The sequence below is a fragment of the Ceratosolen solmsi genome, unplaced genomic scaffold (assembly GCF_000503995.2).
Source record: "Ceratosolen solmsi marchali unplaced genomic scaffold, CerSol_1.0 scaffold61, whole genome shotgun sequence".
Lineage (NCBI taxonomy): Eukaryota > Metazoa > Arthropoda > Insecta > Hymenoptera > Agaonidae > Ceratosolen > Ceratosolen solmsi.
Window position 1 is genome coordinate 2,033,341 of NW_011948435.1, and position 27,787 is coordinate 2,061,127.

General features: G+C 27.7%; 3 protein-coding genes across 3 annotated transcripts in view; 2 read left to right on the forward strand and 1 right to left on the reverse strand.

Annotated features, from left to right (window-relative positions):
• kz (putative ATP-dependent RNA helicase kurz) overlaps positions 1–4,529 on the reverse strand; it is a 6,656-nt gene extending 2,127 nt beyond the window's left edge. Inside the window, exons 1-10 of the mRNA XM_011502985.1 lie at positions 4,296–4,529; positions 4,044–4,223; positions 3,693–3,971; positions 3,227–3,614; positions 2,647–2,882; positions 1,880–2,231; positions 1,544–1,775; positions 1,249–1,435; positions 296–528; positions 1–135 (exon numbers count right to left, since the gene is read on the reverse strand). The exon at positions 1–135 is cut by the window's left edge and continues 95 nt beyond it. Of these exons, the coding sequence (XP_011501287.1) occupies positions 1–135; positions 296–528; positions 1,249–1,435; positions 1,544–1,775; positions 1,880–2,231; positions 2,647–2,882; positions 3,227–3,614; positions 3,693–3,971; positions 4,044–4,223; positions 4,296–4,373 (2,300 nt within the window). The 5' untranslated portion in view covers positions 4,374–4,529. The remainder of the gene's footprint in view (positions 136–295; positions 529–1,248; positions 1,436–1,543; positions 1,776–1,879; positions 2,232–2,646; positions 2,883–3,226; positions 3,615–3,692; positions 3,972–4,043; positions 4,224–4,295) is intronic.
• A 625-nt stretch (positions 4,530–5,154) lies between these two features.
• Positions 5,155–6,067, forward strand: LOC105364946 (ARL14 effector protein). Its single transcript, XM_011502984.1, has 3 exons — positions 5,155–5,258; positions 5,440–5,702; positions 5,922–6,067. Exons 1-3 carry the CDS (start codon positions 5,220–5,222, stop codon positions 6,004–6,006), a joined length of 387 nt encoding a protein of 128 aa, XP_011501286.1. The 5' UTR covers positions 5,155–5,219; the 3' UTR covers positions 6,007–6,067.
• Positions 6,068–12,375: 6,308 nt separating this feature from the next.
• Positions 12,376–26,477, forward strand: LOC105364948 (GTP-binding protein Di-Ras2). Its single transcript, XM_011502986.1, has 3 exons — positions 12,376–12,603; positions 20,253–20,471; positions 26,178–26,477. Exons 1-3 carry the CDS (start codon positions 12,466–12,468, stop codon positions 26,409–26,411), a joined length of 591 nt encoding a protein of 196 aa, XP_011501288.1. The 5' UTR covers positions 12,376–12,465; the 3' UTR covers positions 26,412–26,477.
• Positions 26,478–27,787: the final 1,310 nt, after the last annotated feature.

A 27,787-nucleotide genomic window follows, 5' to 3' on the forward strand; every position in this document is an offset into this window, starting at 1 on the left:
GGGAACGGGAAATTAACCACCTTATCGATATTCATTATTTTCATTTGTAAAACTAAATCATCGATCGGTCTGTGACAAATTTCTGGCTCATTGAATTTTTCGAATTGATCATTGAAAACTGCCGACGAATAAAGCCTTAAATCAACCCATAAACACATTACAATTTATATTATTATTATTATTATTATTATTATTATTATTATTATTATTATGGGTACATATAGTATGGCAATTTTTAAATCATTTTATTATAAAATTAGAATAATTATTAAATAGATACGAATAAATTACAGACCTGTAACAATGACCGGGGCCCATTCTACCAGCTCTACCAGCTCTCTGATTTGCAGCAGCTTTACTGGTATAAGTAATCCGAAAAGTAGTTACACCCGTAACTTTATCGTACATTTTAGTCTTACATTTACCGGTATCTACCACGTATCTTATATTCGGAATAGTCAACGATGTTTCTGCTACATTTGTCGCTATAACACATAAACGACAACCTTCGGGTGGCGGCTCAAACACCTACGCAATAAAAATCATTAAATTATTCATAAGAAAATAATTTGATATCATTTGATAGAATTTTCCTTCTTTAAATTTGAATTCCATTCACTTTACAATGTAAGCATGTTTGAACGCAAAGTTACCGCAGCTAGAAAACTGGATGCCAAATATGTCGTATCGATGGATAAATGTAATAATTGGAATATGTTAAGGTATTTCATGGTGATCGTCGCGCTAATCGCGGAGGATCTTAATCAGGAGATTCGAGGATTATCGTCAACAATTACTTCCAAATTCTATTGATTATGAAAATGCACATATATCTTACAAGATATAATTAAGTAATAAAAACTCGCTCCCGATAAACTCCATTAAAAGATCCATTTACATTTGTTTAAATACATATTCACGCTGGTTATATAACGAGTAGAGTGTTTATATGCATTTACAGCGTGCTAAACGTTAATTATTTAAAAAAAATTTTAACACACAAGTCTCGCATGTATTTAATATCACAAATTGAAAATGTTCTTCTTCTTTATGTTTTTTTTTTTTTTTTTTTTTTTTTTTTTTTTTTTTAATACAATCTAATGGCATTTAATAATCTACGAAAGTCAAAGTATTTAAAATAATAATCAGAAATAAAAATATAATTATCTTGTAAATGAATAGCGATTTAAAAAATCTATTGGTAAATTTATTTTAAATAACAAATAATATATAAATTTTAATACTTACTTTAGCTTGCTCGCGACTAGGTAATAAAGAATAAAGTGGTAGAACCCACAGAGGTGGGAAGCGCGATGAACCACTATTTATGTTAATAAGCTCTTGGTCCTCGTCGAGCTCGTTCTCGACATCCGAACTTGAGTTATCGAGGTCAATTAAGTCATTAAAACTATCATCTGGTGGAAAGGCGGAATAACTGAAAGTTTAATCATTTTAATTTTTAAATCTAAAGTTTTTTTTTCTTTTTTCATTTATCACACGCACACACATGCATATGTAATTTATAAATTAAAGGATGTCTTACGCATCAAGATCAATTTCAGGTAATTTTATTGGTTCGGATATTTTTGTTTTTCGTTTATTTTTCGAGCCCTTTGAGAAAAATTCATCGTCCGAATTTTGTTCGCTTTCATTCTCGTCTTTCTCAGTTTCTTCTAACTCTTTTTCCTTTGCTGCAGGGGCACTACTTCGTTTATTCTTTTTAAATGGAAATGTTTTGCGTAGCTTGTTAACCAATGTTTTAATTTCACGCTGGCCTTTGTTTTTTTTTTTTGTTTTTTTGTTTGTTTATGGTTTGAACAATCAAATAAATTAGAAGGAGGAATTCTCATAGTTTCAAAATATATAAATTAATTTTTACCTGTTAAAAAAATTAAAATACCACCTTCTGGCAGTTGAGTGTGAATTTTTATGGTTTTTATTAAGGCCTCCTTTAAATAATCAATTTTGGTTATTTTATTAAAATGTATTGTAACAGGAAATTGTCTAGATTCAATATTTATAATTGGAGGTTTAACTTTAAATAACCTAGGATTATCGATGAAATCGTCTACTCGTAAAGTAGCTGACATAATAATTAATTTAAGAGGATCTTTTCTTTTTGTTCTAAGCGAAACAATACGAGTCAATAAACCAATTAATATATCTGTATAAACATTACGTTCGTGAGCTTCGTCTAAAATTACTACGGAATATTTTTTTAACAGAAAGTCCTGAAAAATAAGGTGAAAATATATTTTTTAATCTTTGCATATAATATTAGTAAAGCATCATCGAAAGATTAAATCAAAAGAAGTTTAAAGAGCTAAACTCGAATGCATTTATCCAATCAATCATATTAAATTAATCAAACTTATCATAAGTATGATACATGAAAAAGGGAGAAAAGAAAAAAACAATCAATAAAATTTTATGATCCTCAAAAATTGTGCATAAAATATAATGATTAAAAATTGTCTTGTATTGAAGAGATATTTATGCATAAGTTTTAAAAAGGAATGCTTATTTTTCATTTTACAGTTTTCTTCTCATATTTAAGATGATTTTAATTTTAATTTTAATAAAAACCAATTTATTAATCAGACATTGAAAGGGCTTAATTATATCATTAAACGTGTATTAACATACATTTTGAATTTCTTTTAATAAAATACCATCTGTCATGAATTTTATTTTTGTTTCGGGATTAACATTCCCCTCAAATCGTATAAGATAAGAAACTTCTTTATTCGTGAGATTCATCTCTTCGGCAACTCTTTGACTCATAGATATGGCGGCTACTCTTCTTGGCTCTGTTATACCTATCATTCTACCTTGGGCGTATCCTGCTTCATAAAGAAATTGAGGCACTTGTGTCGTTTTTCCTTAAAAGTTACAATTACCATTGAAAACATTGCATTTTTAATGCACTATATACTATATAAAATAAAATATTAGCCTACAAATTCAAAATAATTCTTATTAATTGAATATATAAGAATTGTATTGCATTCAGTTACTTTGTGATATTTTATTTTTAAATAATTAATTATATTAACGTATTGATATACCGAATTTCATAAATTAAAATCAATATGATATTAAGCAATATTTAAATTGATTGTAAACACAATATAAAACTTCAACTAAATTTTCATTTCATTCAATTTTATCTTCACGTAAAATATATAAAATGAAAAATCGGTCGATATATTAAAGTTATATTTACCACTTCCTGTTTCTCCCGTTATAATGACTACAGGATTTTCATTAATTGCTTCGACAACTGCTTGTTCTTCCGCCAAAATTGGTAGCTTCAATCTAGCTTCTTGAATTTCTGGTTTTCTATTTAAACTTATAAAAACTGATGGCTTCTTTTCATCTACTTTTACCGGTTGCGCAGGTACGTTTTTCGTTTCTGAAACCTCAGATTCTTGTGTTTCAGTCTTTGAAGGAATTTCATCATTATTCTTTTCTTCGCATCCTTTCTCTTCGCGTATGGAATTTTTTTCTTCCGCATCGTTGTTCTGAATATTATCTTTTTCCTCGTCATTTTCTGGTTCAACGTGCTCTATTTCATCAAGTTCGTTAGGTTCATTGTCAGTATCACTTTGTTCCTACGTATTTAATTTATTGAATCATAAAAATCGATATTCGTACATCTAAACTTAATTAAATTTGAATTAATTACATACGTCAACTCCAAGAGTATTTGGATCTTCAATATTATTTTGATAGTTAAATTTGTGTAATAAAGCATTTCTTTGTCTCTTAGATCTCTTTAGCGAATTAACAATATATTCCGCAGGATCATCGGCTTCATTGGAATTAACAGAATTTAAAACCGTTTCAAATTCAACGTCTTGTAAATGTCTCTTTAATCCTTTAGTTTGAACAGTTGTTATAGACACGTACTGTTTCAATTCATCTTCAGGAATATTAATTTTTGATAATTCATCTAACAATGTTGCCCTCTAAATATTAAACACGCATAAATTTGTTAAAATACAGACGCTTTGAAAAATAATAACATTTCAATAACATACGTCACTTTTCTTCTTCTTCTTATCAATAATTTTCTCTAATTGTTTCCTTTTTTTATTTGAAAGTAAACGTTGTACGGTTACTTGTTTATTTTGATGTTTGGTTTTTCTTTTTTCATTTGGTAAAACTAACGCATTACATTCGTCAAACTTATCTTGCTGGTGGGCGATGTCAACTATTATCTAAATAGAAATATTAGGAATACATAAATATAGCGCTAGACGAATTATAAAATATTCAAAGAAGTACAGTACTTTTTTTGTCGCAGAATTATCAATTGAAATAACCGACTTGTTTCTTCCTTTCAAATTAAAACCTTTATTTTTACCCATTCTTATAATTCTAGAATTATTATGAATTAGAAGTAAGAGCTATGACGATGAATTGTCATTTACATGAAATCAAATTTACTCGTACAATGTTTAAACGATTAATGGCAATCAATTAACTATTTAATAATTATTTATCATCGATGAAATTACCACGCTTCCGAATAATCATACAATAATAATAGAGACACTCTAATAACGAGGTTATGTTTATTAAAGTGATAAGTGTGTGGGGTGGGTAAGTGGACGGTCAGATGGCAGTAGATAAACGTAAATGGATTCGTGCGACTGGCGTACTTTAAATATATTTTCATGCAGATTTTCAAACGCAAAGTACACAAGTTCATTGAAAATTTGAAGAAGACTTTTAACGAACGAATAAAATAATGATAAGTGAGAAACTGGCAACGTAATGATTATTGGATTAGTTGAACATTAATTATTATTGGGCTCGATTGAAATAAACGAAGTTATTGTTATTTAATGTATGATTAAATTTATTAAATTTCAATTAGAGGTTATCGTTTTAAGCGAGAACAGATAGCAAAACAAAGCAACAACAACAACAACAACAACAACAACAACAACAACAACAACAACAACAACAACAACAACAACAACAACAACAACAACAACAACAACAACAACAACAACAACAACAACAACAACAACAACAACAACAACAACAACAACAACAACAACAACAACAACAACAACAACAACAACAACAACAACAACAACAACAACAACAACAACAACAACAACAACAACAACAACAACAAAAATACAAATATAATTGATTATTAACAATTTGACAAAAACTGTTTTAAATGATAATTAATCTTTACAATGGATAATTCCATAAGTGGAACAAATGGACCGTCTAAAGTAAGATTTTATTACATCAAAATTATAATTACGCTCAGTAAAGGGTGTAATTATTAAATTTAAATAATAGTTTCTTACAAACCATTAATGATTTATATTTCTATGATTATTTTCATGAATATTTTTATAAATATGTAATATAATTTTAAATGATTTTCTTACTACTTAATTGCTATTACAGAGAACACGAGGGGCTAGACAGAAAGGAGTCGATACTGTTACAAAAAAATTTTTACACAATTTTGATCCAGAACAAAGTGAAAGAGAAAAACGGAAATTGAATCGTCGCTTACATCATGGAAATAGAAAGACCGTTTTATATGATGAAAAAGGTATTTATATTCCTTCGAGAGAAGATCTTTGCGATTGTTTGCAAAAATCTTGCATGGGATGTCACTTTCCTTGTCCAAAATGCTCTTCCACAAAGTGCGGTCACGAATGCAGGTAAAACTTTAATTATGCAGTCTAATGTTTTGTATATTTAATTTAAGTAAAATTTTAAATTCACATAATAATATAATACAATTGTATACAAAATAATGATAAATATAAGTACGTATGGCATATATCTATTATTCTGTTAGTGTAACCGAATTGATTATTATTTAAATATTGTGAATATAATTCATTAATTTTCTAATTCATTTTTATTTTTATCTTTAGGAATAATCGTAAATGGATGTATGATTCGATTGAAAATGAAGGCAGCGATAATGTAATTAAAAACCAGTACAATACTAATCAGTGAATGAATCAATGTACAATATTGTAAATTACTTTAATTGTATATTTTTAAGATATCACATTCATCTAGACAGTTTTGTATTTATAAGTATAAGATAAGAAATATTACATTGGGATTCTTTTATTTAACGAAAGTAATGTTTAATATTTAGAAAACTATCCACAGTATTTATTTTGCTTTATATTTTTGCATTCTATTACTTTTATTTATATCCATTACTTTTTCATTGTATTACTTTTCTATATTATAATAATTTTTTAATTAAGTAATTATTATTTTTTTTAATTTATAAGCGTAATTCTTTTGTATTAAAGTTTCAATTGAATCGATAGTGTTATTAATTTACTTTATATTTCATTTTATATTTGGCTCATGAATTTTTTACGTCCAGTGCATTTATTATTCATTACCATCGTCAATACGATTTTTTACTTTAGATTAATTATCATTTAGTATTTTATTTAAAAAATAAACAATGAACTAAATGAGCTAATATCGCTCTTTTATCTGTACATATGAAGCTAAACATTTTTATTCAAAATTTAACCAAAGAAATGACCAAAGTAACCGCAATTCTGTAAGTTTCTTGATCGAAATTCATCAAATTTGACATGAATAATATTTATTTCAATTTATTCTTACTGTAGAAATAAAATAAATGAAGCACGATGTATTAATTTAAAGTGAAGATTTTTTAAGATTAAATATCATTTGATATAAGAACAACATAGTGAAATAAAGACTTTTATAATAATTGTTTTCATATATTTAAACTGAATAAAAAAATAAAATGTATTTTTCCTAAATTTACAAGAGCTTATTTAATGTTTTTATTGCATTTAAAATTAAATTTCACAATTAATATATTAAATATAATATATGAAATGTTTAATTTTATATAATACAATTTTGTTTCTGAAATATATCTAAATGTGATAAAAATCTCTAATAAATGTGTAGTTAGCCTTTTTTAATATTATTATTAATTGAGATTAGTAAAATAATATTCGCATATCATTAGATTTTAAAGCTTAGATTCAATAATAGATGAAAATAATTTCCGAGTCTCTATTTAGGCAATTCATTTATTAGTTAATATTAATTTTATTTACATGCGTTAACTATTACATGATACAATGCAAATTATACAAATTCACGAGGAATAGATTTTTCTCTTTTACGAAAGTATTTTGAAAATCATGTCCTAAGCCACGAACATGCAATCATATTCACATGTTTTAACGTAGTTAAAGGACATGTGTAATAAAACGGCACAGTGGCGATGAAAATTATTTTGAATGCTCGACGAGTATCTGCAAGTGTGCTGTACGTCGCTCGCTTACGTCACTTTAAACAACTTTGTATTGAGTATAACGAGGGGAAAGATATACGAAGCCGTTAATTAAAACGGCCAGTACGTTATTATTCGTTTATTTTAAAAGTATAGACGCCAGTGAAAGAAAGGGAGTGTAAGTGTATTATTGCATGAGTATGTTATTTCGTTACAAATTGTCTGCTGTAACATGTACCCAGTGATTGTTGCTTATGCCCGACCGAGGCTCGATAACAGATGTTTCGGTTATCTAGTTATTATTCGTAGTTATCTTGCATGTTGTTCATAATTCGGCCTTTTTATAACTGGGATGTTTTATTTTTCTTTGTCATTGCTGGTCACGTTAGTTAGGATTTAGGCTTTTATGTTTTGTCATTTTGTAGTAGCCTATTTTTTAGCCACTAGTGAGTTTAATAATATAAACTGAGTATAATCTTGATATTCAGAGGTTGTTGAGGTATATGATTCTTCTACATATCGGTATTTAATATTTTAATCGTTATTATTAAATCAAGTTAATATTATTTTGAATAATAACGAGGTTCTTCAAAATTATGATTAAACAAGATGATTCAAATTTTTTGTATTACCTTATTGTGTGTGTGTGTTTTTTTTTTTTTTTTTTTTTTTTTTTTTTTTTTTTTTTTTTTTGGTTACGTAGGTTATAACAAATATGATAATAAATTATAATTTTTTTTAAGAAGAATCGAATTGAAATTGTATTTTAACAATATTTTAAATCGATGTTTAACAATACCAAACAAATTATTTATAATCATAAAACATGCAAATGAATCATTACAGGCAACTTACATTATTAGCGTATTCATTTATATTTCATTCGGTGTGAAAGGGTTTGTTATCCGGAGGGAATACTTTAATTACCAGTTATACTTTTATTAATATTTAATGAATTACGAGTTAGTTTAATCTATGTAGTTTTTACACCTTTTGAATATCAATATGTCGAAGAAAATAAATTACCGATCTTTAAACGAATGTATAATAATAAAATATTAATTTGCAACGGACGAGCTCTAATATCTTTAAATTATACATTATATATTTCATCTCGAACTTCTCGACATTTATAGAAATTCGCTTCTTGTAAGTATGCTTTGTAAAAATTATTCACACCACTAACTATTTCAATTTTAATACAAAAATTTAACATTCAAATTTAATTCACGAAGCACTTTAACCTTTTCTCTTATTGAAAGATCATGCAAAGTATCAATTAAAATAACGCGAAACTTTATTAAAAAATATAAAAAAATATCAATCATTTAAAACAATTTTTATCCTATATCGTAAGAAATGCAGAATCATTATTCAAATTTAATAAACTTATAACTTTAATAAAATTTACAAAATTTCAAGTCAATTTTTCAAGTTTATATGGTATTTATGTGGTATTATTAAAGATTGGTATTATTTTTTCAATAATGACGAAGCCTTTTATATTAATAGTAATTTTTAAATATAAAATTAAGTATAAAATTAAGGATAAAACCAAGATATATAAGTGAAAATTTTAAAACATTTAGACAATTTTTGAAAATTAATAATATACGTATGCCAACATATAAAGTATTTATTACTTTAAAATTAATGAAGTTTTAGTGATAATTATTAAAACAAAACAAAACAAAACAAAAAATAGTGTTTTATTTATATAAATAAATATTGTTGACAAATAAAAAATTTCATTTTATAAAGTAGTCAAAGGTATATATATGCATTTATATATTTTGCAATGTAAATATATTAGAACTTAAGAACGTATTTTATGATAAAAGTATAGTATCCACATATAATTGTTGTGCTATTATTTATTTTAAGTGCTGCACGCGCACAAGACTAATAATACTAGCTAATTGAGGCTGAATGAAACTTCAAGCGCGCTGAACGTATTATTATTTCTCTTTCCTGCATTTCCTCTTTCCTCGTGAAGCAAAAAATAACAGAAACGAAACCGAGCGAAGTACCGCTCCTATCCATTCGTATACCATTTATTAACAGGTTAACCGCATCCCTTTGCTTTCAATTATCCATTTAAAAATCTATTTAAAAACAACAAAAAAAAAAAAAAAAAGAAAAAAAAAACATTTGTTTGTTATGTTTCGAACGCGCAATTTACCACGCCACCACCACATTTCTATTTATGCACAAATTCCATTTAACTCTAAGAGATTTTACACATTTTTACAAAAACGTTCGACCACCCGGCGGTTATTCGCGATTACATATGACACTTCTTGCAGTACTGGCGCCACGTAAAAACATGTCTTTTTTACTTTGGCTCCATTCGTGCATCTATCATCCACCAAAACTCTATTGATTTTAGCTGTGCGCGGACTCACCCACGTAAAGGCGGACCAACGGAACCGAATTCACGAATCCGGAGATGTTTTATTGCTGCGCACGCATCACACGTCAATTCGCGCCCAGGAAATAGTGTGTGTTTCACCCCTTTCTTGGTGTTTGGCCTTTTCCTTTTCTTTTTTCTTTCATTATCACCTTTGCCCAGCGCCACTCATCTTTATGCTTGCGTAGGTGCGATGCTGCGTCTGTTTGCTAGTATCAACGCATAAGCAAAAATAATATAATGAATTCAACCGGATAAATATAACTGTAGATCTGCTCGTGTGCGTGCTTTTTATTATTTATGCCATTTTTGTTTATTGCCGTTGAAAAGTATGTTACACTTGTGGCATAAATTTTGTAAAATATTCCGAATTATTTTGTTTGTAAATACAGATTCCATGCGAAACTGAATTATTCGATAGATTATGCAGTTGCGATAAAGCTCGATAACGCTGGAAATGAGCTTAGACTTTGCTTATCCACTGACTGGCAATTTTGCATACATACACGCACACACGCGCACACACGGGCGCACATCTATGCCCACGCACATTTCATTCATCGTTTCATCTGCTGGTGCGATACGCGTACGCACGAACGAGCAGATGCGTACGCATATTACGAAGTCATATTATTGCTCGGGAATAAGCAGGATATTAACATCCTGTTGATTCATATCACACCTTCTTCCCCATACACATTTCACTCCATTTTTCTATTCCGTCTCTTTCTTTTGCTTTACACGAGTATTCACGCCCCTGGGTCTATTCGTCCGTTTGTTTTTTTCTTTCGGATTTTTTATATCCATCTCGGACTACACTCCCCCTCTACGATAATACCGCTATTCTTTTATCTTGTTATCCTTATTTTCAGCTTGGCTATCGTGTGCCTATCGCGGCTGAAAAAAAAAAAAAAAAATCATAACCGCACGTCGAGTTCACGCCGTCGCGGATTCACGGCTTATATATAAACATAAATGGCCAATCATGCCGTTTCCCACTCCCATTGAACTTCGACTTCCGTATGAAAAAGAGTATGTGTGCGTGCGCGCGCGTGTGTGTGTGTGTGTGTGAGGGGACAGACAGAGAGCGTGTGCGAGAAAGAGGGAGAGAGAGAGAGTGAGTGAGATAGAGAGAGAGAGAGAGAGAGAGAGAGAGAGAGTGAGAGAGTGTGTGTGTGTGCGTGCGTGCGTGTGAGCGCGTGAGAGAAAGAGAGCGAGTGAAGGGTCGAATGGGAGAGGGTAAACGAGGAAGGAAGGGTGCGAAGGAGTGGGAGTTGAAGTGGAAGTGAGAGAGAATGCGAGAGAGGGGGTGAAATCGTGGTTTCGCGGCGGCGCAGCATCAGTTATTTCTTACGCACGAGATAGGAAGCGTCGCGAGACGATAGACAGTAACGTTAGTTTACACTGTAACGAAGAGGGTGAGTGGTTGGAGGTCGAGAAACGTCAGACGTTGCTGGATCGTTGATCCACTCCTCGATCGGTCGAATCACATTTCCCATTGACAGTTGCCGTTCGAACGCACGAGAGTGCAAGCGAGCGAAGACCAGAGCGCACACGAGTTAGTGGTCAAAGGATCTTGCCGAGCCGGGGGGGGGGGGGGTTTAAAGATCGCGCGACCGTTTTGAAATTCCGCGCGCCGAGCGCATTTCCTACTTTATCGCGTTACTCGAGCAACGTGGATCGAGAGCCAGTGTGGGGGAGGAGGATGAGTAGAGATAACTGGTCGATGAGTTCCGCGAGGACGAATAGCGAAGCGTCGAAGGACTTTAAGTGCCGGTGAGATTAGCTGACGCATAAGCTCCCGAGCTCTCGAGCGCGCGCGCCAGCACGCACATGCACACGCATACGCAACAACCGAGGGAGTATTCGATCGATCGACCGTCAACGTCGAGGCGCGCGAGCATTTCCGCGCGTACGTTTGTTTTATCGTGTCTCTCACGTTCGTTCGTACCTCCCTGCATTAATTCACCTCCGAAACTCAACGGTCGGAGGAGTGTCGATAGACTGGCGCCGAGGAAATTAAATGCCCAATAGCGAAACGAAGGAGAATCAGGCGTCCGTGAGGGGCGAAGGAGAGGAAAGAGGAAATTGAGCGAAAGCGCAGAGCGTCGGTAAGCGTGACGGGGGGCCACGTGGAGCCGTTCGATTATAGAAGATGTCGAGCTGAAAGGATAAACGAATGCTGTATTGGTAATAGGTGCGCGGGGGAGCCGAGTGTCGCATAAATTGTCGTGGACTTGGCGTAAATCTTGGCGAGTGTAAGGGAGGTGGAGCGGGAAAAACCGATACAAACACGCGCGCGCATACACACACGGACAGAAGCACATAGGTAAAGAAAGGAAAAGGATAAGGAAAAGGAGAAGGAAAAGGAAAAGGAAAAGGAGGAGTAGGAGGAGGAGGAGGGGTAAGGGAGCGAGCGCTACTGAGAGAAGTCAAGTGATGCGAGTATATGTTTAGAGAGGCGTGATCTTTCGAAGGTAAAGTTTAAAAGGGAGAGAGATAGAGGCGAGTGTCGAGAGTCGAAAGTCGAGGAGCGCAATAGTTCCCGAAGGTTGAAAAGAGCTGTGAAATTTGTCTGCCTGTGTGCACGTCGGTGAGCGAGTTACCAAGGAGGAGATAGAGGAGGAGATAGAGGAGGAGGAGGAGGAGGGTGAGGTGAGGTGAGGTGAGAACGAGCGAAGGTGTGCGGAGAAGTTTCGTCGCTGAATCCGTGAGGGCCTCGCAAGGGGCCGATTAAATTATCGCGACGGCAGATGTCAGGATGCCGGAACAAAGTAATGACTATAGGGTGGTGGTGTTTGGGGCCGGTGGAGTCGGTAAGAGTTCACTGGTCCTGCGCTTCGTGAGAGGAACCTTTCGAGAATCTTACGTGCCCACGATTGAAGACACGTACAGACAGGTAATGTTTGGCCTGTCTTTGTTTAATTCTTCTTGCACGGCACATTATTACTTGAGCACGTAGACACGTGCATCTGCCACTGCATGTTGATTTGTAGTCGCTTTGTCCTATCCACAGGACATATGCATCTAAACATTATACGTTAATTATATTCTCAACTGTATTGTCAGATCAATAAAAAATTGTTGTTTTAATAGGTTCTTACGTTGCTCTCGATTTGCAATTATCAGTAATTTAATAATACTCAACAAATGTCAGATTTAACTTTATTTTTTTTTTTTTTTTTTTTTTTTTTTTTTTTTTTACAGTATAAAAAATCTTCTTCATAGCAAAAAGAGTATCCAACAAACAGTGGAATTCGGAAATACGAAAAAATGAATTTGTAACATAGAATAAAATTTTATTAGTTAATTTTTTCTTCTTTTCCTAGTTTTTTTTACTAAATTTCTTCCACTGAATAAGTACATTTATAAGTTATATTCTTTTTCTGTTTTTTTTTTTTTTTTAATGTACGAGCTTTGTAGTTTTTAAGTTTTTATAAATTTTTAATTTATCTCTGTTTGAAAGAAGACGATCAAATGTAATTATTTATATTTGACAATACATGCCTATATAAGTGCGAATAATAATTACACGATAATTGTATAGCTCATATAAAAATATATTTATTATAATGTAATATGATAAAGTACACTGTTTTATGATATTTATGCGCTCGTTATAAATTCTTTGTAATAAAACTTTTCAAAATTGATACAATTTTATTTATATTAATTGAAAGAAAGAGAAATGATATTTTAATCTTTAGTTTATTTTCAATTGTTATTGTCTAATGGGTAATTACTGTTCTTTTGTAAATATTTAAACTTCTAATAACTTTATACCAACTGTAACGGATACATTAAAAATTATAATTTAACTGTGTTAAATAACTTGTGTAGATTATTTCTAATTTGTGTGTAGGGATATTTCATTTGTTTGTTTGTTCTTTTTTTTTTTATACCATTTTTATGTAGAATTGGTAATTTACATTTTGTTGTAAGAATAATAATATATTTAAGAAAGTTAATTTTCTTTTTCTTTAATTTACTTTAAAATTAATTATCGAAAAATAAATGTACGTGGTAGGAAAAGAATAAAAAATAAAATACCCTCATAATATTTGATCGTTTGTTAATTAAATAAAAAAAAAAAAAAAAAAAAAAAAAAAAAAAAAAAAAAAACAATATAAGCTATATTGAGAATATATATTCAATTTAATGTCTCAATAAAGTTTTAATACTAACTCTGAACGACATATTCATTCGTAAAATCTAGGGTCGTAATGAAAGCGATTTGATAAGTGTTAAGGATTAATAGAATAAATACTTTAAAAATAGCATTTATTTATTATGGTTATTACTTATCGTGATCTGTGAGTTCTATAAGTGCGTTACACAAGTTTCTGTGATTATTTTGTCATATGTATAATCTAATAAAAGATGAAGTAATTCAAAATAATTATAGAGCAATGCATTGTACCTACCTGGATTATAGTATTACCATATATTGCGTACAAACTAGACAAATATTAAAAATTATTCATGATTTTCATTTAGTACAATTTTATTATTTATTTTGAATGAAAATACCTATGGTTCCTTTGTTTTTTTGTTGGTAAATTATTAGTTGAATATTTGTCGTCATTTATTAAATATATTTTACATTAAATTACATGAATTTTATTATTAGAATTTAAAAATCTTATGTGAGTAAAACAAAAAAAAGTATAATTTATCAATTTAAACGATTCACAGCGGTTCACACACTATTAATTATTTTACAAACTTAAAATTCGGATAATTAAATTATTAAAATTTATAGTATTAAAATAACGGTTGTAGATCTGATAGGCACACTACATAATAGTTCTACAATAGTATTTTTTATAACGGTATTTTAAGCAAAGTGTGGAATATTTTTAAATATAAAAAGGTCAAGGTTGTCAATTTAAATGCTTACATAGACAATAGTATTTAGTATAAATTAAACAAATTACATTTAGTTAATATATAATTTATAAGTTAAATTTTTATATAAATTACTAGTATTTATACGTATAAATAAATACTTTATATTTTTATCTCAATATTTTATGTATGCAATTAATTATACAAATTTGCAACTAATTCATTGCATTATTATTCAACCATTTTTGTAATAATTTGTAATATTTTGTAATAATAAATATTTTGTAATAATTTGAAATTTATTCAATTGTATAATAATTTCATAAATAAATTATTATATTGATCACACAGAGAAAAAGAGAGGGGGGGGGGAGAGAGAGAGAGAGAGAGAGAGAGAGATAAGTATAATAAATTTTAATATCAAATATAAAACAAATAATTTTTTCACACAAATTTTTATTTATAAATGTATTTTAGTTCGTAAATCAATGAAATCAATCATTAAATTAATTAATGATTAAATTTAATATTTAAATAAAATCAACGCCTTTTAAAAAAGCTATAATTTAATTTATTAAAAAATAATTACTTTTTATTTATTATTTAAAATTTAAAATTTATTATATAGTTGTACTTTTGTTTTAAGCTTCATGATTAAAACAAGCATTTACACGTATTGTCTGTAATATTTTAGAATTTTCAAGAAAATTATTAAGAATTTAATTACTAATGAATAAGAACTTTGTAGTGCTTCGGTACCATTAGATAAATTTTACAACTTTAAATAAATTCTAACGCTTCGATAAATTAAAAAATATTACTCGTTTCTCATCTTTTCCAACGAATTGAACTTACGCACATAAATTCATCAATACACATATCTTAAACGACCGTGTAATATAAAAATTGATAAGACGCAACAGAAGCATGAAAATACGCCTTATTATTTTATATTTCATGAATTGACACGAGAATAAATATAATTATAATTCTATCCCTACTTCTTATTTATCAAGTAGTCTGTTAAATTGCTGGCAAATATAAATTTGTATTGCTTTAATGATACGGAAATACGTGAATCCTTTATACATTATTTTATATTACTAAATTGTAGTTTCTTAAACAAGTATATTATTTGAATTGTATTTTATTTTTCTGAAATATGACATTCGTTTAATTTTCATAATAAATTTGAAACATTACTTTATCAATAATGTTATTGATAGATCCAGTTGCTTTCGATATATGAATTACTACTGTCTCTTACTAATAATAATTTTAGAGTAGTGAAATACAATTTATGCTTTAAGATAATTCATACTTAACGTGTATTTCTTATTTTATTGCATAATATTTTCTTATACGATAACTAAGACATCTTTTTTTTTTAAATGATTTCTTCTTGCATTATAAATGTGTTAATATAAAAGTACATTAACTCTATTAATATTTTGAAGCTGAATTGGCAAATAAGTTCTTTACACTTATAAATTATTTTCTGCCAGTTTTTATTTGGAACGATGATAATGAGTTATTTAATCATTTAAAATTAAATAGCTTATGTTATAGTTTCATTGACTTTTTGTATTAATATTCATTTATACCTGTATTAAATATATTTATCCATTGAATTTTATTTATTAATAAATTGATAGCATGTAAAATTTATATAAATTTGATTCCATATATATATAAATCATTAATTTATATATAGTATTTTCATATATTTGTTTTATTATTGAAAAATATTCGCGTTCATATTTGAATGCATTGATGTATCTATTAAGTCGTAGAGAGATGTACAGGTGAATATGTGCACGTGTATTTATCAATCTTATGGTTCAATATAAATTATATTTGGATGAAAATAATTCGTAAAAAGAATTTATAATTTTGTAAGTTATTAATTAAATGTTGTAATGATAAACAAAAACACAAGAATGTATGAGTAAACATAATTTTTTTTTAAATTAATCTTTCTAATCATTTAAATTTGTATTTCGGCTTTAAATAATCACGTAACAATCACCGTTACTTTGTTAATATATTCTTGATTTTTGGGCCTTTTATAATAAATTATATACAATTATAATTAATTATAAAATTCATCATCATCAGTATATTTTATTATAGATATTCAAGATCCCAATTAATTTCCATTATATATTATAATAACTCTGGCTACAATTACTTACTTAATACTCAATAAAATGCTATATTTTAAAAATTGATTTAGAACTTAAATAATATTAATATTTTTGCTGCATCGAATATATTTACATATCTTCAGATTCACATTATGAAAATGTACAATCTAGTTTGTGCGTACCATCAGCCTTTTGTATCATATAGATGATTTTTAATTGAATGATTCAAAATTTCAATGTATAATTGAATTCGTAACTAAGGAGTAAAAGTTTTTATTTCATGGATTTAAAGACGGAAGCTTTGTGGAAGTAGTACAGGTACAATCCTTAAACAAAATTTGTTGAAAATTAAAGGTGCACATAAATTTTTATGGAAATGATACGTTTTTAAAAATTTCTTGAATATTCAGATTTAAAAATTTTAAATATAGATTTACATACTATTTTAAATAAAATTTAATTTAATTTACAAGATAAGATGAGATAAGACGAGGTAATGAATATTACGTAATTATTATTATTCAATTTAAAAATATTCTAATTATATAATTGTAAAACGAATAAGTGTTTTTTTTTTAATAAATGTATTGAAGAAGAGTCGAACAATGTAAATGATTGCAAAGAGTGTAGGATGATTTTTACAAATTAATTGAAAGTACGAGATAGATAAATATGAGTAAATGAACAGGTTTTTTGTAAGAAGAAATTTTTGTTTATCAACTATTTTCTGAATTTGAAATTACTGCTTTACTGAAAGCTTATAAAAAATAAATAATTTTCAAGAAATGGGTCGCATAACATTTTCCAAATTTTTAGTTGAATTTTAAAATATAATATATAATTTACAAAAGTATATATATATATATATATATATATATATATATATATATATATATTATTTCTATACATTTTATATTATTAGAATACTTATTAATATAATTATTAAGTAGAATAAAAATCTTTTCATAAGACTTGAACATTTTCTTTACATACAATATATCATTTTATGCTTTTGACTATTTTAAAACATATTTTTTTAATTAAATTATGTATATATATATATATATATATATTCATGAATACAGAAATACACCAACACATACACGCACAAACGCATATGTATATTTATTTATTAGTATGATCAATAATAGAATTTTCAGATATTAAATAATAAAATATCGATATGATATTTATTATTATGATTATAATCAAATTTCATGATAATAAAACTAATTCTCGGTATTATAGTAGAAATCGATTAAAAACATTATAAATTTAACAATATATTTATACGTTTGTAGAATTTAATTAAATTATTTTAGTAGAGCATGTTGAGTAGAATAGATTATAAAATTTTTTTAGATTATTGTCTGTATCGATGATATTATACGGGCAAATGTTAAATATTGAATGAATTGTGACATTTGCGTTAATAGTTGTAGGAAGAATTTTTTTCGCTCTGGCATTGAACAACGGCCATGTTATTTCATTATCGTTATTAATTTTTTTCCTACTCTATTAAAACTGTTGATGCGTACTGTTACAATGTTCATTTATAGTTCAAAATTTGTCAATATTAGTCGATTTTTCTATATTATTAATTACTTTGTCTTGAATAAATTTTATAATAATATAGATATAATTGATTATAACATTTTTTAAAATTTCATAAATTAAATCTAGTCAATTAGTATGCCAATATAAGTTTTTAATTTTTAATGAAAGCATTCGCGATATTTGTATTATTATTTAAGAAATTGTTCAAGATTATAAATAAAAAATTTTAACATGCAATTGAGTAAGCTATTTTAAATATAGACAATCTGTAGAATTTTAATTTTCTAAAAAATTAAAAAATTAAATATTACTGTAAATTAATATAAGCTCTATAATTAGGAAATGTGAAAAAAGTCAATATTCATAATATTTTAGTGTATTTGTAGTTGATATAATACACAGTCTCAAAGTTTATAATTCAGTTGGTAAAAAAAAAATTAGTAGGACAGAAAAAGCTTGGCAATTTGAAAATATTATGTTTTCAAATTTTTTTTACAGTAATACGAAAATATCTTTAAGCCATAATGTGCTTACATTGTAATTGTAAATTGTTATCAATAGTATTATATAAAAAGGATATATCGATTTTAATATATCGATAATTGAAATAATGACGTTTTGATAATATTAATATACAACTTAATATCGAACGAAAAAAAAATTTATGTATTTTGTTGAAATTTTAATAGGGTAGCATTTGTAAATAATAGAATGTCATAAAGTACTTTGAGATATTCAATATCTAATTAGTTAAATAAGCAGTCTAATAACATGTCTATGAATAATAGTAAATAAACTTGTTTTCAATTAATAATAATAGAATTATTCGTTTAATAAGATTTAATGTTTGATTAAAATTATGCAGGCTTTGGCAAGTTTTACAATATTATGTAATTAATTTCGTTTAATAATAGTAAAAGAAGAGTTATTTAAATTCTCGAAAAATTCTTTCATTCCTAATTGAACTATCAGTTTCCGCATACGCGCAAGTATAATCACTTGACAATTTTTTGAGCTCATCGATATTTTATAGAACAGCGAAGATATTCGACGAGAATTAATGGAGAACTGATGGGACCCGTTGCTGTGTGTGCGGAAGGATTCGTGTGTTTCTAGACTTTTCTATGCATTTATGCGTATTACAATTGGGTAAAATAGTTCACACGTAGAGGAATTTGTATCAATTAAATTTCAAATGGCATTGTAGAATTATTTTCTTCATCAAATTTTTTAACTTCCTAACTTATCATTTACTTTAAACATTAATTTAGAAAGTGTTGTTTATTTTAATTAAAAATTTAATTTGCATCTTCATAAATTTAGTGATAATGTAAATACTAATGAATTTAATTTTTAATATTATTGAATAATTTATTAATATTTATCGATATATACATGTAATATGCTCCAGCATAAGATATTCATAATTTTGTTCGAATTGTGAGATATTTATGTTTATTATTGTTTGTTAGTATTGTTTATAAAAATTTTAATAAATCAAATCAGTAAACAGTCGAATGTTTATATTATTCGATTTTAATCCATTGAAATAATTGTATGATTAACCAATAAGATTAACCAATTCCACCAGGAATTGAAAATAAGAACTCTAAAAGTAGTGTGAGAAATCATAAACTCTTCTTCATCTTTTATTAAAAAAATTTCTTTTATATGGGAGTATGTTCATATAATGGCATTAAAACCCTATGAAATTTTTATAAGAAATATCGCTCAAGTTAGTTGCCTAATAAACGTTCAATGTGAAGCATTTGTCAAGGTGTATTATTAGTAAATGTGGCTCAATTACTATTTTTATTATTATTATTATTATTATTATTATTATTATCGTTCATTTGGTCAAAGAAATTTCTATGGAACTCACAGAACGAAGAATAATCATAAGTAATCGTGGCAATCGATATGGGAGATAAGTTAGGAGATAATCCGAGGTTAAGAGTAGTAGCTACTGGAGCACGTTACGACTATCATTTTGCAGGTGATAAGCTGCAACAAAAACATATGCACCCTTCAAATTACGGACACAACGGGGTCCCATCAGTTTCCCGCGATGCAGCGACTCTCAATCAGCAAGGGCCACGCCTTCATCTTGGTCTACTCCGTTTCTTCACGCCAGAGCTTCGAAGAGTTGCGGCCGATTTGGACTGTTATACGAGAACTCAAAGGCCAGGACATCTCGCAAATACCGATCATGCTGGTAAGGATTACGAGCTCATGTACTGCTGACACTCAATTGCGTGGATATTATTATGTGATATTATTATTTAGTGTCTTTTAATCAAACACTTATTCTGCATTTATAATATATTGATTATGATATCTGCGTTGTCCATTACATGAAATATATATATATATATACACACAATGCTATTGGTTTGAATGAATATCTGTGATTTCCTACAAATACTTCCTCTCTATAATATTGTATTGAAACAATCAAAGACAGTTTAATTAATTTCTTTATTTTTTTTTTTTTTTTTTTTTTTTTTTTTTTTTTTTTTTTTTTTTTTTTGCATTAAGTATTAACTATGTACTATCACATGTCTATCATTATATAGTAATTATCGATTATTCGGACAATATATTAATATTGATTTCTATCCGGATAGTGTAAATAACTTTTCAAATATACGAGAAATGCAAGAAAATAAATTTTTTATGAAAGCGCATAAGAAGACAATCATATAATATTAAATGATGCGCCTTTGAAATTTATACGTAATTTTAACTAATTTTAATGATTTTTCAAACATATGTTCCTTATACTATAATGAATAAATATTGTATAATAAATAAGTATTAGAACTAATAATAATAACAAAGAAAAAGAAAATAATAATAAATAAATTCGACAATATCATTCTACGCTACGATTGATTAATTTCATGCGTCTACTAATCTTATAACAGTAGAAAAGATTTAAAAAATTATTGTAATACATATGGGTTTTCTTATCAAATGTATAATATCAGATACATAATACAGCATTTTTAGTAATGATAATTAAATAAGGTTGGTATTATTTTTAAATTGTGTATATATTCTAAAGTAGATGATTATTACCGTTTGACAATTAGTATGACTGTACGTAGCTTATTATAGATTTTTAATTAAAAGAGCTCGACATTTATTTACAGCATAATAGAAAATTTTCACTAGACTATAATAAAATATTATATAGGCTTTAAAAAATAGAGAAAATAATATGATGTTGATTTAAATTATATAAATAAGTTAATTTATATCTAAGCGATTATAATGCTTCAACGAGATACAGCAAGGATAATGAGATAATTGAGACTGACGATTCGTCCTTTATAGTAAGTTTATTTTTCATGGCAGATTTTATTCAGGTTAAAGCAAGTTATATAAGAGAAATATTAATTCTTAGAGGAGAGCCTAAATTTATGAAGATTTATTAAAATGTGGCAATGAGTATAAAAATTTTACAAAATTTTACATTACCGCAATTTTTAATCCTCATAAATTTAGGCTTTTTCCTAATATTTAATTTTCAATAAAAATTTTCAAAGAAACTAAGTTCTTTTTATACTTAATGTTTTTTTTATCTCTTGTAATTAAAACGTTTAACTGAATGATTTTTTTAAGTTTCTCACGTCCTGCTTATATTACGTTGTATTATTTCTTTTTATTATTTAAATTAATATTAAAACGAATAACAATAATAATAATAATAATAATAATAATAATAATAATAATAATAGCAATTGTTTTTATAATTCATGAAAATATTTGGTGCATTAGACATCTTTTTATAGGGACAGGAGTGTTTAATCCCCCGAAGCGTTCGTTATTCATAAAAAAACCGACAGATTTCACTTTAAGATGTGGCCTACATTCGCTAAAACTTTAAAACCTTTTTTCAATTTTAATTTCAAAGTTTACATAAATTTTTTAAAAATACCTTTATCACAATGTACTTTCCTTTATCTTTACTGTAACATATTAATAGCTTTGAAGATTAGAGATTATATATATATATATATATATATATATATATATAGATGAACATATATATTTTATAAAGTAAGATTAATATGAGTTGTAACAAGTACAGGAAGACATTACGATATGAATTAAATTAATTAAAATTTTGTGAATGTATACCGAATAAAATAATTATATTTTCTACGCTTTTACAACCTCTTAACATTTTATTTTGTACTTTACTAGGATGCTTAATTAAATTTAATCTTCATTATATAATTCTGTTATTTAATTATTTTATTATTATAAATCTACCAAGATTATCAAGGGCACATAAAGTATTCCATAAATAATTATTTGTTTTTTTTTTCTTTTAATAAACAAAATATTCAATTATTAGTATTAGCAAGGTGATATTATCACAGGAATATTGTATCATTAAAAAACAACAACGGATTATATAGTTTTATACATATCGGCATATGAAAAAAATTAATCAGTGAAATACTTTTTATTTTACATACATATACATAATATCAAAATATTTATAAAGACACGTTGAACTTGTATATTCGAGTATAATAACCGATGAGTTATCGGTAAATTCGAAACCATTACAGCACCAAATAAATTGAGAGGCTCTCGCACACTTAGCCGTCCAGTCTAGCCGATTGTTCAACGGCCCTTGAACAATCCAAAATTTATCAAGTATTTCTTTCAGTTTATGTATTCCTTTTAACGGATACTTCACCATACTTCTATACTATACGTTAGTAAATCTCTAAAGACCTTGGGCTATTATTCTTTGTAAAAGATCCGTCAAAGAAAAGATAGTTTGATGTCTATCGATCTGATGATATAACTATGTGCCGAGATAAGAAAAAAGCAGGAATTTTTTTTCTCATCTACAATAAGCTTTCTCCGAAGATATGTGAGGTCAATAGATAAACATTAAGGTTTAAAGAAATTTAAAAAGAAAAGATAAAGAAAAAAACATTAAATTTAATGTCCTTTACATCATTTTTCTTCGGTATATATTTTTTAAGAGTTTAGAAGCGTAATTCATATAAACAATAACAAAAATATCAATTGACACTACGATATAAAGTAGTTTAAAATATTTATAAAAGTAATACTACTTAATAAAGAGCGTTAGTATTTCGTTATAAATGTTATTTTTAATATATTTTGTTTTTATGGTACATTGGATACATTTCAAAATCAAATGACTCAACAAAATACCTGTTAAGCGAAATTAATGATTAAATTAAAATAAAAATTCATCTCATACAAATTCTGTAACTAATTATTAATTTTATGAAAGCATAATGGCAGATTAAAATATATTTAATTATATTATTAATAAAAAGTTAATAAATAATGAATTTGAACAGTGGACTTTTAGGCAAGAAATTTTATCTTGAAACAATAAATTTCAACTAAGATTTCACGATTGAATACATCTTTAAGCTATGGAAATTATTTGTAAAATTAATATTAAACATATTTATTATATTAATATCAGCTAATAGAAATGACATTTAATGGAACGTATTATTCGGATCAATTCGGAGTATATATTTATCCGAGTATATATATTTATTAATTTATATATTTATTTCTATATTTAGATTTCGAGCTTTCAATTGAATTCTTTATAATTCAATTAGTTATATTTTAATGTATATAAAAATGAAAATCCCAATATTCAATCCCTAAAGTTCTCGGATAACTAACTGTCTTTATAATATTTTAATGAAAAAACGTAACTGAATTGAAATAATTTAATTATAATTTCTTATAAATTTCGTATTAATATACATTAAAATTCTTGCAATTTATGACTTTTTAAATAATTCGGAATTTATCTTTAATCGGAGTGCCAATGGAATACTTCTTTCTCTCTTATTCTATTATGGAAAATTATGAAAAATTATGAAACATTATTCTATCGCTCATCTCTAAATAATTATTTATAACAAAATGGAAACATATTCAATTATAACATATTATTTCCTTGTCAACAAATGACATTCTAAATATTTTATAATTTCCATCCAAAGCTTTATGTCGTCTAACATTATATCTTTTACTTTCAAAAATTTTAAATTTTATTTGACCTGCTTGAAGTAAGTGATTCGTAAAATCGATTGACTCATGTGTCTATATTGTTTCATAGTGGCATTTTCGACATTATTTCGATATTATTAACTTTATTATGTTATAATGCAACTCCTTACCTAATTATGCAGACTTAATTATTCATTCGAATTAGAATTTCAATTTGAACGTTATTTCATTGAATTACCCTAAAATGAATATCCTTACATTTCTATATTAATTTGATCATTAATGTTTTACTGAAATTTATATAAATAATTATTACAATCTATCTTCCATGCCTTGTCGAATAGTAGTGAATGTGATTTAAAAACATGTAAATAACCTTATAATGACTTTTAGATTTATATATTGAAAAGGACCTACATAAGCTCTATTTTTTTAAATTTTTCTTTTTTATAGTGTAAATCGATAAAACTGTTTTTTATCGGTGATTTTTAATCTGTCGTTCATTTTCAGTATTTGAAAGAGAGAGAGAGAGAGAGAGAGAGAGAGAAAATAGATTATAAAAGTGATAAATTCTTCAAAGTTTTTTCAAATAAATATATCCACAGACAACATATGCTGACGCATATTAATGATTTTACTGCGAAAAGATAAAAATGTCAACGTCATTAAAGCATTGCGCTCTTTAGTGATGAGGTAAGCCGGCAATGCATCTGCCCGTGGACCTCAATCATTCACTCGAGTGATACAAATGTGACTGAAATATCTATATAGAGTAGCATTGAAAATTTATACTACGCGTTGAATTCCGAGTGCACTCATCTCTTACGTACGAATAACTCGATGTGTCGATTGTACTTGTACAATTGATCCGATTATACTTTGTTTTTTTATCTACAAATAATATGAGTGATCGAAAGGAAATCTCATGCAATAATTTATATGCGAATATTTTTGGAAGGAGGCGGTGTGATGTATTTTTTTCTTTTTTCTTTTTTCTTTTTTCTTTTTTTATTATTCTATGAGAGCGATTGAAAATAATACGATAATCTTATAATTCGAATATTAAATTCAATTTGTCTTTCTATATATTAAAATCGCAAATATTGGTGTACACTGCATTGCGGTTTTAATTTGTATGATTAACATTTCGCAACGTTAAACGATATACTTCGTTAAATGTACAATTAAGCGTATGAAATTTTAATTTATATTTTAATATTAATTTGTAATATGAAATTTCAAAATAGAATAAATAATTATCAGTGGCAGTATAGTAACAATTACACTATATTACATATCTTTATAAAATTAAAAATTAGTTCATTCAAGGTAAGCGTAACTTTTTATATTCAAAGTGATATATCCGTTAAACTTAATAAATTAAAAAATAAGCTAAGACCGTTTAATTAAAGGCGTTTAACTAAAGCATTGAACAACTGTTTAGAAGATTAGTTAATTATTTGGTGAAATTTGTTAATTTACATTAATTCATATGTATACAAAAGTATATTATCGTATCATTTTGTAATATTTTTATAATTATATATTGAATGTATATATAGAATTAGTATAAATTGTCACGTACAGTCAGAGTAAATTGGTTAATTTAGGTAAACTTGCAATTATTCTTCAGATAATAAATAATTACGAATCGAAGAATCAATCGAACGAGAGAAATAATTATCAATCAATATGCAATGAGGATTAATAATAAATCATTAATTGATAAAGCCGCGTAGGGAATTCCAAAAACGTTGACGCATTAAGTACGAATATGGCTGATGCTTTCGTACAAAGGCATTTAATGGCAATGTCCCTATTGCAAATTCCATTTATCAATTGGATGAGTAACCTATAATAAAATTGGCCTCTTGTTAATCTTTAGGTGGGGAACAAGTGCGACGAGAGTCCATCGAGGCGCGAAGTGACGCAGAGCGAAGGCCAGGCCGAGGCGACCAACTGGGGCTGCGGCTTCCTCGAGACATCCGCCAAGACGAATCATAACGTTAACGCTTTGTTCCGAGACCTGCTGACTCTCGAGAAGAATCGCTCGGTTTCCCTGCAACCTGTCCAGAGCAATAACGCCATCAGCCTTAAGGAGAAGTGCGCTGTCATGTGAATTCCTTGTTCGTCACTTACATATTACGCATACACGTAATATTAGACCCCTCCCCCCTTCTCACTCTCTCTCTCTCTCTCTCTCTCTCTCTCTCTCTACCCTTGTCTTGCGTATCCATTTACTTGTGCTTCTTCTCTGACCTTTCTTTTTACGCCCAATTTAGCTCTGCTCACGTCACAACTGCTACCGATCGATCATTTACAAATGCGACCTCTGATATCTTCGAAAATATTTCTCTTTCATGGATTTCTTGCAGGGTAGAGTCGAGAAAAGACATAATTTAGAACAAAAATTCAAATTTTAATCCACTGTGATAAGGATTTGCTTTATAGGAACTTCTTTTAAAACTCATATTTATTCGATTAAAAATAAATAATGTAACTGTTATTACAACAATTATCTTATGACACTATGGGTTAATTAATTATAATTCATTAATTATATTAATTTAGTATTGTCGAGAGATATTTACTGAATAGGAATTAAATTTATAATTCCCTAACGGCTGGATCATTCACGAGTAATTGATCTATATACTTACATATTTATGAGATGATACAATAAGTCTCTTTGGATATTGGATTAAAGGAAACGTATGAATCACATTAGTATTTGAGATCGTAAAGTATCTCTATCTCGGTATCCGTTCGAGGGAAATACAATCCGAAATGCAAATAAAGTTTGGGAAATGTTGACAAAGTGCCAAAAGGTGTCCCTACTTTTTAAGCGCTTGATTCTGAAGAACTGATTCAGCTTCTGTCCTCTTCAGTCGTTGGAAATTTGAGATTTTATGCTCTTTCGCTTCAATGAGGATTCTAATTTACCGCGAAAAAGCCACTTCAGTTAATTGGGCTGTATAACCTATTTTCTTTATGTATGTTGAAACAAAATGCTTAGCTGTACTATGATAAATATGATTTTTATTTTATTTATAACGGACATTAAAAAAAAACAATATATATATATATATATATATATATATATGTATATTCATGTATAAATTTCAATAAATATATTTTATTACATTATAATGCATATTGCATTAACTAAAATATTAAACAGCCAACTTCGCGTAAGAGATCGATATTCTTCGATATGCTCTTTTCTAATATATAAAATTATATTTATCTTTTAATTTCTTCACATTGCTTCTTATAATACATTAATACATGGCTATTATAATCGTTAAAATTTTATATACAGTTGTTATTGCATTTGAAAGAATATTTTTAATTACTTAGTAATATATTCTATTCGTCACTTAAATTGACATTATAAAATATAATTAAAAAGGGTGCCTTAAAGGATAAGTTTCTAAATTCAATTTGAAAAACGGATTAGCTTTTTTTAAATGGTTTGAGGTGCTTATAGTAAAT